The sequence below is a fragment of the Vombatus ursinus genome, unplaced genomic scaffold (assembly GCF_900497805.2).
Source record: "Vombatus ursinus unplaced genomic scaffold, bare-nosed wombat genome assembly UNPS02010320.1, whole genome shotgun sequence".
Classification (NCBI taxonomy): domain Eukaryota; kingdom Metazoa; phylum Chordata; class Mammalia; order Diprotodontia; family Vombatidae; genus Vombatus; species Vombatus ursinus.
In genome coordinates, this window is record NW_020950098.1 from 7,238,653 (window position 1) to 7,252,741 (window position 14,089).

General features: G+C 35.1%; 1 protein-coding gene across 1 annotated transcript in view; it reads right to left on the reverse strand.

Annotated features, from left to right (window-relative positions):
- The window catches only part of MON2 (MON2 homolog, regulator of endosome-to-Golgi trafficking), a 144,250-nt gene that overhangs the window by 84,298 nt on the left and 45,863 nt on the right, over positions 1–14,089 (reverse strand). The window contains exons 7-12 of the mRNA XM_027854154.1: positions 13,824–13,949; positions 8,928–9,122; positions 5,445–5,569; positions 4,956–5,095; positions 4,078–4,231; positions 73–305 (exon numbers count right to left, since the gene is read on the reverse strand). Coding sequence (XP_027709955.1) covers positions 73–305; positions 4,078–4,231; positions 4,956–5,095; positions 5,445–5,569; positions 8,928–9,122; positions 13,824–13,949 — 973 coding nt within the window. The remainder of the gene's footprint in view (positions 1–72; positions 306–4,077; positions 4,232–4,955; positions 5,096–5,444; positions 5,570–8,927; positions 9,123–13,823; positions 13,950–14,089) is intronic.

Sequence of the window (14,089 nt, forward strand, 5' to 3'; positions counted from 1 at the left end):
GTGCAAGAAAGGCTTCCCCTAGCTATACGAATGATCTCATTTTACACTTTAGATAAGTATCACATTTTATACCTGTTTCCTTATCCATCTGATCAGATGCAGATTGAAAATCTTGTTGTTCTGATGATTGTGCTGGTGAAGAAGCTGTTTCAGTGGTAGCCTGACTCTCTGTTTCCACCTGTCCTAACTCTCCTTCAATCATAGTAGTGATGCCACGTACAAGGTCCAGCAAACAGTGGAATGCCACAGACATGGCATACCCTTCAGGAATAGTTGGAGGTTCCACTTTATCCAGCATCTCAAGGCTGAAATTATCAAGAAATCACAGCATTAATAAGCAAACAGTAAAGATGAAAGTAACAAAAAAACAAAAACAGAAACAACTCTGACATTTATATGAATGTTTAAGGTTTACAAAAAAGCACTGACATGAGTCATTGTATTTAATAATTCTCAAAGAGGGCATTACAGGTAATCTGTAAAACACAGCATAGTAGTTTTAAAGTTGAAAGGAACCTTAGAAGTCATCTAGCTCAACCCTCTTATTTCAGAAATAAGGACACTGAGGCCAAAACAGATTAAGTAATTTGCCTGAGGTCAATAAGAAACCAAAGAACCAGGACTTGACACCTGCACTTATAAAAACAAAACTGCGACACTTTACACTACACTGCAGCTATTTCTAAAAGGGAAAAGTAAATTAATTTTTCTTAATGATGAACTAAATTCTACTTGTACAAATGGGAATACTAAGGCTTAATTTCCTATTTCCTCAATAAGCTGCCCTCTTCCTTTCCGCAGGAAAAAAAGAACAGGCCAACTGCTACATTTGTGACTGGTAATAAATTTGCGGAAAAAAATAATAACCTTCTAATACTTTCAAGTATGGAATGTGCCCTATCAAGATTATAAAACGTTTTGGCAATGGCCTATATGCTTTAATCATGAAAACATACAAAACGAAAACTCTCACCCAAAGTGGAAGAGCAACCACGAGACAACTTCCCAGATCCTAGCTGCCTCAAGGTGAGGATAAACTCTGGTGGCTCCTTATTACCTCCAGGATCAAATATAAATTCCTGTTTATTACTGAAAGCCTTACCAACCTCGCCCCTTCCTATTTTTCCAGTCTGGAAAGATGAGCAACTAACTAGGAGTACAGTGGAAACAGCACTGGACCTGCAATCAGGAAGACTTGAGGTCACACACTTACTTGCTTATGTGACCCTGAGCAACTCACTTAACCTCTCTCCGCCTCAGTTTCCTCAACTGTAAAATGGGAATAATAATAGCACCTACTTCACAGAGTTGTTGTGAGGCTCAAATGAGACATCTGTAAAGTACTACCTGGCATATAGTAGGTGCTTAATAAATGCTTGTTCCCTTCCCCCTTTCCATTTCTCACTTCCTTCCAAGTACTCTATGATACAACCATAGTAGCCTACTTGCTGTTCCTCATATAATCTATCTCTCAATTCCATACATTTGTACTGGTTGTCCCTTGTGCTTGGAATGCTCTCCCTCCACTTCTTAGCATTCCTGGCTTGTGTGTACGTACACACACACCTCCTCTAAGATAACTTTCCATTTTCATTTTATGTACATAATTATTTGGACGTTGTCTCCCCCATTGCAGTGAGAGCTTCAGGAACGATATTTTTACCTTTCTCTGTATCCCTAACATTAACTACTAGGCAAAAATGTCCAGAAACAAAGACATATGGATTTAGGTATATTCCTACAGGGTGTCTTGGAGTCACAGTTAATTTTGTCAAAACAATTTTTTTCTATATCCAAAGCAAGTATTCACTTTAGTGCTCATTTAAGAACTCACTGAAATGGCAGACTTTTTAAAATATACTTATGTGGTATGCTTTCAAAAGAAGTAGTGAAAAAATATTTTTAACTGCATATAAGTTGGAAGAAAAACACAACTGGCAGACACAATTATGATCATTGTAATCTAGGTATAAAGGTCAATATTACTTTGCTACCAATGCTTTCGGATAAAATAAAGAAGGCACAGATGAATGTCATGATTATCAAATCTGCAAATGACCATGAAGAGCCATCAAGCTAGAATGAGCTTAAACTAATAAGATGAAACTTAACAGAGATAAATACCACACTAGGGCTCAAAAATTTAACTGAAAATGTAGGATGTGTGGTTAGACAACAGCTGAAGTAAAAAAAAAAATATCTACAAACCCTGAGAACAGATAGTAAAAGATAAATCTTCCCTCACAGAAGAGGGGTGGGTAGTCAATGCATCACAGGTTTTTTTTTTTATCACAGGTTTTTTTTCTTAATTGTTTTACTTTTTCCCAAGTGAGGGTTAAGACAGGGTGTAAGAATGGGGTGAAAATGACTGTGACATAAAGGAGTTCAAAAATAAATGGACTGATTCAGTAGGTAGTAGGGTCTGAAGTCTTCAAGTAGAAGTTGAACAATTACTTGTTGGAGATACCGTAGAAGGGATTCCTGCTCAGGTAGAGGAAGGACAAGATGATCTTTAAGGTCCTTTTAATAACTTTGAGATTGTGGTTTTTCTGTAACAAAACAATAAACTATGATAATAATGACCTATAATTTTTTTTTAAGAATTTACTTATGATGTATTCACATAAAGATGTACTATATGATCTGGTCCTTTTGTAAAGATAAACTTCAAATGAGATGAGGAAATACACCACCTCCTTTTGTTGGAAAGGTGAGGAACTATATGTGTGGAATGTTGCATAAAATTACTGGTTGATTTTATCCAGATATTTTTCCCCTTTTGATACAAAGAAAGGTTTATACATTGGATTGGGGAAGAGTGATTAAAAAATGACTACTATTAAAAAGACATCAATAAAAATCTATATATGTGGGTACAAGTTTATGTATATGTCATATTCATATACATACACATTAACTTGTTTTTTAAAATTCCAAGGTAAACTTTGAAAAAAAAATGCATAATTCACTTCTCTCAGACAGAATACCTGAGGCCAAAACTTCGAGCCAGTTACTCAATATCTCAGTCTCACTTTTCTTAACTATAAAACAAGGAAGTTGAACTGAACTGTGTCAATGGGTCCTTACAGCTCTGAAGGTCTCTAACTCATCTCTGACCTTCTGTTCCATTACATACAGATGAGCGAAAACTAGCAACCTGTGAAGCTACAAATATTCATCCAACAAGATATTAAGTGATCTTCTATTACTAGGATGCATGTCTAAGGATGGTAAAGAATTTTCATTCTGGTATTTTAATCTTTTGTCCCCTGTCATGGAACTGAAACTCAGGATTGATCACTCAAAGGGAACTGGAGCAGTGCATGGTGTGCACAAATATACTGCACAAGAGAAGCACTAAAGAGATTATCATAGAGATTTAAAACCAGAAAAGACGGTAAACTAGTCATGCACAGACAGCAAGTGAGGAGAAGCCATATACGACAGTGGCATCGACACAAGATCAAGAGAACAAGAGGAAGGCCTCTCATACAATGTCTGGACTCTCGAAGGTTTATGATAAAGCATGGCTTGGTTATAATCTGTCACAGATCCACAGAAGTATGGATTTTATTCCACTTTTATAAATAAGTACCAGCAAATGCCCAATAGTAATGATATTCAATACAGCACTAAGCACGTTTGCTTCTGAAATATTAAGTAGGATCAAAACCATTAAGACATCTCTAATGCAGCAACAGAGTCACTGAAACCAGCCAGTAAGAAAATGGTGCAAATGAACTGAAGCCATTAGACATAAACAAAGAGAGACTGATAAAAATAATACTGAGGGAATGGATTGCATTGCCTCTCTCATGTCTTGCCTTGGTATGTTAAAAGTATATAAACAATAAAAATAATATGAGAAAAAGTTAGCCCCAAACCTAGATCTTAGAGTAGAAGAATCATCCAAAAATGTCACAGCTAAGCTGTGAATATAAGAATACAATAATACTCTGTCCTCAACAGTAGTTATCTACACTAACGGGGAAAGAAGATATATTGAAAAGCACTTCATGATGAAATATGCCTCTCCAAGATCCTACTGGTGACAGAACAAATACTGCTGCTACTTACTAGGTTGCTTTGGCACTCCCTTGGACTGTGACAGTCAGGATAGGTATCCAGGTCCCTCTATATTCAAAAGCAGGTAGCACAGTCACACCTCCACCCATTCCCAACATTCCTGAGTTTGCTGGTGCTGAGGCTGGGCCACCAGAATTATTATTTCCTATGAAATAAGGAAGATTATTAACTTAACCTTCAATCCTCTTCTTATTTACAAGTAAGTAAAAGTACAGTCACTTCTTTATTATAATAAGTTCCTCTGGTGTTTGAAGCCCTTCACAATGTGTTCCCAACATACCTTTTCTAAATTATACATTATATATTATATGTAATTATGTACTATATATGTAATATATATATATCATATATAATTATACATTACTCCCTTTCTTGCTATCCTCATTCACAGCACTTCACAGCACTCCACAGCCTATCTACATGATTTTGCACATACTCCTTCCTCCCCCTCTGCCTCTCTGAATCCCCTTGTTTCCTTCAAAACTCTTCTCAAACAGCTTCAATGTGAAGCTTTTCCTGAATCCCCTCACATTACTGCCCTCCCCCTGCTTTTACACTGTATTTATTTTTTATCTTTTCTATATACTAGTTTAGGTAAATGTTTATCTCCTCTGACAGAATATAAGCTCCTTATATAGAAGGGTCATTTCACTTCTCTTTCTGTATTCTTGGTCACAGTTCCTATCACAGAATAGGCATTTAATAAATACTGATTGACTGACTGACTGTGTCGTAGTCCGTATGCAGGGAACATAGCTTTTTTGATGTAAAGAACAAAACTGAGAAGATTTCTGCCTACCAGGTTAAGAGAGTTTAAATAAATTAATGTGAAGTAACTAAAAAGGAAAAAAAGGCAAAAGAGCATTTACCAGCTTGATTTGTTGTAGCAGATGGAGTCCCTGTCGTTGGGACGAGAAACAATGACTGGATGAAGGATCCCAATGCATTCACAATGTCTCGGAAAACCTTAGTAGAATGTTGTTTCATGTCGTAAGATTGACAAAAGGACCTGCAAAATACTTTAAAATGTTTCTAAACAACAATATTTAGCTACAAATTATGCTAATAAACCAATCAAGATGTTATACATTAAAGTTCCTTAGCGCCAATCAAAAATAAAGATAAAATCTTATTCATCTGAGAATATTTCAAAGAGTTCATCATTCTAAACGAATCTGTCGTCACTTGCTCAGTCTTAAAAGAACCACCACCTTCCCCTCCCATTGAAAGCTTTCTCTCTACCTCTCTAATCCCACACATATAAAGTCTAACTTTGTTTGAAAAAATCCTTAACAATTTGGAAGAATTATTTCACTTTCTGACAACTGAAAGCTCTGTCTGTGCCTTTGAGGTCTTACCTTAACAACTGGGGCTGCACACAGAGCCTATGAATTGATTCCACTGCAACTGCTCTTAGCCACTGGGGCTTATCTGCATCCAGAAACTTCACTAAGAGTGAAAGAAATATCTCACATTCGGTTACCTAAAGGAAGAAACATTTAGAATATACAACACACCTCTTAGTTAATCAACTTGAAACCAGAATCTAACCACATTTTAAAATATACTCTACGACTAATTCAAGTTGATAAGGGGAAGTAGTCACTGAAAGTTGTGTTTAGAAATACTGAGTGAAAATTGTTTTAATAAGTATTTCACTTATTTCAGACACTGTATAAAAAATTCAGTGACCATTGACTTTCTATAAATGTTAATATGGATCCAGAGGACTAAATTTCCTACAGTTAACATTACAAAAATGAATTAGGTTTAAATTTACAAAGTATAGAAAGAGTGTGCCATAGGATGTTAAAATTTAGAATCAAGGTAAATATAAAGAGAATTATCAGGTGTCACTCACTTCCTATACAGGTCTTTCCCGCACTCCCCTCTACCCCCAACTGTTGTAGGATTCTCTCCCTCTTGAAATCACAAGGAATATATTTTGCGTTTACTCTTCTATGTAAGTATTATGTCCTGTAAGAAGAATGTAAGCTCTTTGAGGGAAGTGATTAATTTTTTTCTTTGTAAGCCTAGTACTTGATACACTACCAAACCCATGGTAGGTGCTTAATAAAAGTGTGTTGAATTTGATGTGTTGTAATCTGATGTATGCAAAATGTGCAATACTGTAAACAAATACTTTAATGAGACAAATGTGTTCTTATTTTAATTAATATAAGTGGAGCTATAAATTAGGGAGCTGTAGATCAAAGTTACATTCTGAAATTCATCTTGTTAAAAGGTATAGCAGAAAGAGTACTACTGGTTCTGGAGTCAGTGGACTTTGGAGTTCAAATGCCACTTCTGATGCTTCCTACCTGTGTGATCTTGGACAAATCAACTAACCTCTCTGAGCCTCAGATTCCTCATCTGTAAAATAAGAAGGCTGGGGTAGCTGGTCTCCGAGATCCCTTTTAGCTCTAGACCTAAGATCCTATGCTTTGTATGGTCACAAAGAACCCTCACTGTTTCTACAACAGGACAAAAAACAACAGCAAAACATTTGATTTTCAATTAAATCTACTGCTAAAAATGGTGCTAAAAAATGAAATGTTGAAGTAAACAGTGAACAGATCTGACTTTCTGACAATGATTTTAATTGTAATAATGAAACTGTAACCCTGAGGAAAAAGATGGAATTTATTCATTTAAAATTTGAAAAAAAAAAACGATATACTCATGTAGAGTAAGATAACTTAAGATAAAAAGATGACAGAAATAAAGCTCAAACAATAAGTTATTGGAATACCAAAAGAATCAATACCTTTCTATTAAAACAAAATGTGGCAAATCAATATATCCCTATATAGTAACATACTATCTAAAAAAAACCTATCACAAAAATAAATTTATTGAAAAAGCAGTGATATACAGAGGAAAGAACACTGGATTTAGAGTCGGAAGACCCAAGTTCAAATACTGGCTCTGCTATTTAGTGACTATGTGACCTTAAAAAGTCCCTAACTGGGGCAGGTAGGTGGTGCAGTGGATAGAGCACTAGCCCTGGAGTCAGGAGGACCTGAGTTCAAATCCGATCTCAGGTCAGATACTTGATACTAGCTGTGTGACCCTGGGCAAGTCACTTAACCCCAACTGCCTCACCCCCCCACCCCAAAAAGTCACTAACTTCTCTGGGCCTCATCTGTTAAATGAGGTGGTTGATGACATGACCTCTAAGGTCCTTTCTAGTTCTAATTCCATGCTCTTAAGGTCTTATTCCCAAGTAATTCAATATTATAGTATATAACATTCCTAAACTTACATAAATGAGATAAAAAAATATTGTAGGAAAATAGGATTTGATTTTAGAAAAGACCTTAGAAATCACCTGGTTCAACTTTTACTCTATTGACTGATGGAGAAACTAAGGACCAGTATTAGCTGTTACTTGATCAAGGTCACACAATTAACAGAGCCAGGATTCAAACCTAAATTTTCCTCTTATTTCAGATTTAGGGCTTGTTCCACTATATTTACTGCAATTCTCTCCCCAATCAATCCTCAAAGCTGAGAGGAGAAGTTACTCTGCATCACAGACCCTATCCACACATAATCTTTCACCATGCCCTGACCTGTTTCTGAGCTAGTCTGGACATAAAATATTGCAAGTGATAAAAAGCCAGAAGGCACCAACTCTCACAAGTGTTAGGGAGAAAGTGGGGCAGCTGGTAGAGGTCCTACATGCCACTAGAAAAAAACAAAGCAGCCCTCATGCCAACCATTTACACATGAGACATGGCATATTTTGTCAACTTCTAGTTTGTACCATACCAGGATCATCAACTTTCAAAACACAAGAATACAATAAATACATAACACCTGCCCCTCTCTAAAAATTGAAAATTGGAAATAGCCAGTATAATGTTTGCATTTGTGTATCAGTTTGCTGTGTGAATCTTGGAAAACTAGTTTTATTTGTACAGTCTCATTTTTTAAGACTGCGTGCCTTGGATATAGGATTTACAATAATTCAAAATATTGTTTCCATTCCGTTTTCTATGGATTTGCCACAAATGACATATCTTTACCTTTTCAAAAGTAGATGACAGTTCTATGTTAAAAAGTGTACTCATTACACACATAATAAATCTTGGCTTAAACAATGTAATGATATATCACATGACTTGCCTCAAAACATATAATTTAAATGTCTAACAATGAATTATAACTTTAATCATCTTTTAATCAAGAACATCACAATATATTCTATAACTAAGTTTCTTCTCTTTTTTTTTAATCCTTAGAAGATTATTCACCAGGTAAATTTTTCTGTCATGGTAACTCATGAAACTGCTTATATAAGAGTTGGGTGTGCATATGTTAAAATGAAAACATGTGGAATGGCTGTGTTCTGAGTCAGTACAGAATGCCCACACCAATGAGATCTCAATCTTTTGACATATTAAGTGATTTAATTTGTTATGAGGCAATGAATTTATGCAAATGAAATGTATAAAGAGAAATGGACTTTAGTTCTAGTCCTGGATTTCAAATTGAACTGTGTGATTTAGGATAAATTACAAACTCTTGGCTTCAGTGTATTCAACTGTAAGATTTTATATAAGTGAAAGAAGAAAAGCTATTTGTCTTTATTAGTCTTCAAGTGGGACACAGGGACAATTAACAGACATTAATGACACCGCCAATCTTGTGGTTCCTTCAGTCAGTGTCTTATTTCTTCACACAACAGAAATACTGTATAAACATAGACAAAATTAAAATATGGATAACCCACTTAAAAGCTGACTGACTTGAAAGCTAAGGTCTCTAATAGATAAATTTCTAAAAGTGAGCCATCCCATACACCTACACAAGAAACTTAACAAAGCAGTACTTACCAAAAGACTATAAAACTGCTTAATCAGAACTGAAACTACTCGCAGCAGACGCATACAAATGGGAAAATATGGTTTTTCAACTGGTGCAGGGGAAGATGAAGTACAGGAACCTTGTCTGAACTTAATATTTGGAGAGAAGAGCTTTATCACAAGTGGACATACCCTTTCTTTAAGAAGGAAACTAAATTCCTGGTGCTGTTAAAGAAAAAAACTTCAATTAACACTTAATAATTCTAAAGTAAAATCTTACTTTTTAGTCAGTAAAGCATTTTAAGGAACAACATTAGAAACTCATGTACATAATTCCTACCACCTTTCACAATAATTGTTAGACATTCTTCAGAGCTGTTTTTTCTTAAAGATCAAACAGTCTAAATGACAGGCAAAGATAAATTTGTACTAATGAAAGCATTAAAGACAATTAAATGAGAAAACCTGGTTATAGTAAGTATATCTTTTATTCTATTCTTCAGATCTGCGTGTAAATACACACACACACAGAAAAGATTTAATGATTGATTTTTCAGATTGATGCTATGGCTCAGGTATACCTAATTACTTAAGAACAAAACAAATAAATCTAAAAATAAAGTGATATGAGCATAGGTGGTCATGTATATAAAGTACTCGAATGCTGACTGGGCACTCGAAAAGATCTTCTTCCTCTATACAATTTTTTGTCCTAGTCTTAAACAATTTCAGTTTACTGATGACTTAAGACCTGTTTCTCTAAGCTAGTCACTCAAACAAGTCTTTTGTTTTAAGTTTGAATAATAAAAAATTGTATTCTGTTCCAATCACTACACTATTTAAACAGTGTTTATTTTTTTCATTTATTAGAGGCAACTAGGTGGTACAAAGGATAAGTACTGGACCAGGAGTCATGAAGTCCTGAGATCAAACCCAGCCTCAAACACTTACTTGTGTGACCCTGGGCAAGTCACAAAATCCCTCTCAGACTCAATTTCCTCAACTGTAAAGTGGGGATAATAACAGACCCTACATCCTAGGGTTGATATAAAGCTCCAGTGAGATAGTATTTTATTTGTAAGGTGCTTTGCAAATCTTAAAGTGCTATATAAATGCTAATTTTAATTATTTTTCATCCTACAATCATACATACTGAGTGAAATCAGGTCAATTTCCAAAATATTTCACAAAAAAGTCTTTTGGCATTCTAGAGGCAGCTAGGTAGCACAACAGACAGAGTGCTGGACCTAAATCAGGAAGACCTAAATTCAAATCTAGACTCAGGTAGTAGAGTGACCTTGAGCTTAACCTCTGTTTGCCTGCTTTCTCAATGGTAAAAGATAGCACCTACCTCCCAGGGTAGTTGTGAAGATCAAACAAGATAATATTTGTAAAGTGCTTAGTACAATGTCTGGCACATAGCAGGCACTCTATAAATGCTACATGTTATTATTATGGAGTGAAAATTAGCATAAATTGCAGGATTTTCTAATTCTTCCTCCTTACCACTTCAGAAGTCAAATAAAAAAGTGAGACTAAGCATCAGAAATTTATGAAAGTTTTGGTTGCAGAATTTAGCAGTTTGAAGAAAAGCAATTCTTGTTTGACAAAGTGTGCACCTAGGTGTCTGTTAGAATACTTCTAATTCCTTTTTAAAAAATATTATATGGATGAGTAGGACAAATTTTGCCTCAATTCAACTGAACGAAAATTTAAGTGTCTACTATACAAAAGGCACTGTGCTAGGCCTTAGGGATATATTGACAAAAATTAAACCATCCCTGAACTCAAGTAGCTTCAAAGAAAGCAGATAAATAAGGACTATTACATTACTTTAATACATTAGCAGTGGTTTACCTCTACCAGTAATGGAAAAGGAAAGATACAATATGTACACAAATGAGTAAATATAAGACAATTTGAGAAGGGGAAAAGCACCACCTGGGAAAAAATTATAAAAGGCTTACTGGAGGAGGTAACACCTGAGTTAAACCTTGAGGAAAATGAAGACTTTAAGAAGTAGAGGTGATAAAGGGGCACATTCCAGGAATGGATGAGAATCAGGTTTCATTAGACTTTGAGCTCCTTAGAAGCAGGGATTGTGGTTTGCTTTTCTTCGTATCCCAGCACCTAGTATAGTGCCTGGCACATAGTCAGCGCTTAATAAATGCTTACTGACTGGCAGACTGAATGAAGGTCAGTTTTAGGGAAACAGAATGCTGAGCTCAGGGAACAGCTAGTAGGTCAGTTTGGTGGACCATTAATGTATGAAAGAAAGTATCATCAAATAAGCCTGGAAAAGTAGTTGGGAGACATAATGTGGAGGACTTTAAATGCCAGTCTGAGGAGTTTGTATTTTATCTTAGGAGCAATAGGAAGCTGCTAAAGGTTCATGAGTAGGGGCAGTGTGGCAGAGAGAAGAAAGCGCAGGAAGACCTAGAGTCAAATTCCATTGCTGCTCCTGAGAGCCTATGCAAATCATTTCTCTTCTGAGCTTCCCAGGACTGTTAAAAGGCTCAATAAGGTAGCACGTGTAGAGCAACATGCAAACTGTAAACTGTTACAATAACAATGTCCATTATTATTTGCTGGGTTCGAGCCACAGCTCTACTACATTGGCCTCTTTTTATGGTCCCCCAAAACATAGCACGTTTTCTAACCCTACACATTCAGAGACACTGTTTCCTATCCCGGAAATGTACTCCTCCCTCTCTCTCTGCTGAATGAAATTCTGCTGGTACTTCAAAACATATACAAATCTTGGGCCTCAAACTAGAATGTGTGCTTATCTATGTATCTTCCTACTTGGAGCCTGGCACTGCAGATTATACAGAGCAGGCATTTAGTAAATGTTGAACAAGTTAATGATTTTTAAAAACACTAAAGAGATCAGAGAGCATCTTTAAGGAGCCACCTAGTAAAACAATTATATGATTTTACTAAACTAAAGAGAGTACAGTTCACAGACACTTACATTCTAAGTTTTTAAGGTTTGTATCTTGCAGCGTGTGTGTGTGTGTGGGGGGGGGGGGTGGTAGAGGCAGGGAACAGAATTGTTTTATGAAAAGATCACTACCAAACTAGATGTTTTGAAAGTCTTTGCAAAAGTGCAGTATTTTTTTTTCGTTCAGCCATTCCCCAACTGACGGGCATCCCCACAATTTCCAGTTTTTTGCCACCACAAAGAGAGCTGCTTTAAATGTTTTAGAACATGTAGGTTCATTTCCATTTTCCCTAATCTTTTTGGGAAACAGATCTAATAGTGGTATTGCTGGGTTAAAGGGTATAGGCAGTTTAATAACACTTTGGGCACAATTCCAAATCTCTCTCAAAAATGGTTGGATCAGCTCACAAATCCATCAACAATGACTTAAGGTCTCAATTTTTCCAAATCCCCTCCAATATTTGTCACTTTCCCCTTCTATCATTTCAGCCAATCTAACAGGTGTAACATGATATCTCAAGGTTGTTTTAATTTACATTTCTCTAATCATTCTCTAATCATAACGATTAAGAGCATTTTTCTTATGACTATAAATTGTTTTGATTTCTTAATTGGAGAATAGCCTGTTCATATTCTTTGACCATTTATCAACTAGAGAATGACTCACATTCTTACAGATTTGACAAAGTTCTTTATGTATTTGAGATATGAGACCTTTATCTGAGGAACTGTCTATAAAAATGTTTTCCCAGCTTTCTGCTTTCTTTCACATCTTGGCTACATTTGTTTTATCTGTACAAAATCTTTTTAATTTATTTAATCAAAATTATCCATTTTACAACTCACAACACTATATCTTGTTTGTTCATAAATTGTTCATCTATCCCTAAGTCTGATAGGTAATATGTTCCATGGTCTTCAGATTTTCTTATAATATCTCACCTTTATATCTAGGTCATGTATCCATTTTGACCTTATCTTGGTAAATGATGTAAGATATTGGTCTATGCCCAATTTCTTGCCAATATGCCAAACTGCTTTCCAGCTTTCCTAACAATTTTTATTTACCAAATGATAAATTCTTATCCCAAAAACTTAAGTCTAATTTACACTTGTCAAACAAAGCTGTTCATGATGAAACATTACTATAAGAAATGATGAGCTCAATGATTTTAGAAAAGTATGGAGAGAACTCTATGAAATAATGAAGAGTGAAATGAGCAGAACCAAGAGAACACTGAATACAGTAACAGCAGTACTGTTTTAAGAACAACTCTGAGCAACTAAGTCATTCTGACTACTATAATTATCCAGATTAACCTCAAAGATTCTATAAAGGATGATGCTGTTTGAATCCAGAAAGGAATATAATTGTTGTGGTGTAGTAAATGATGAGCTGGTTGATTTAAAAAAACATGGAAATATTTGGACTCATGAAGGAAGATGCTATCCACCTTCAAAGAAACAGATGATAGGAGGGAATAAGCATAGTATGGTCTTACATATACATGTATGAGTGTATACACGTAAATATGTCTATGTTTATTGATATCCATATATGCATATATATCCACACTTAAATATAGTATTCTTTAGGGTTGAGATGTGGGAGGGAATAAAGGAAAAAAGTTCAAAGCAGAGAAGAAAAAAAAACCAAAACAAGGAAGAAAAGCTGGGCAGTTTTGAAAATAATATGTAATAGTTATTATATAGGTTTTCTTGAAATGGAAATTTATTGTTTTACACTGAATCCTCTCTTAAGGTCTGCTATGAATATAGCAATGTTTTTTTTCTTTTCTCATTTTGTACTTAAATGTAAAATAAAAAGAATTTTAAAGAAAAAAAAATTCAAGTGTAGTATTAATGATGAAGAAATTTTATTCCATAATTTTAAACTAGTCTATTAAATATTTTAATATTTTTTAAAGACAGGAGACAAATAAAGATTACTTCATTGCTTAAGTAAATTTGAAATGGCTTACTTGTAAAAACACCTGGGGAAAATCATTCAAGACTGACTCTAGTAGTTCAAGGCCAAAAGTTCGAGTCATTTCTGTCATTCCTACTAGCCAATATGGAGCATCAGCATTAACCAACTGACATAGATCCTGAGAAAACAAATGCAACAAAAATGAGTGGGACAAAAAGAAAAATTTTAGGTCACATACATTTAATTAAATTAAACAAAAAATAATTCCCTTTTATGTAACTCATTTTTTCCTGCTAAGAGATAAAAGTAGAATCCCAT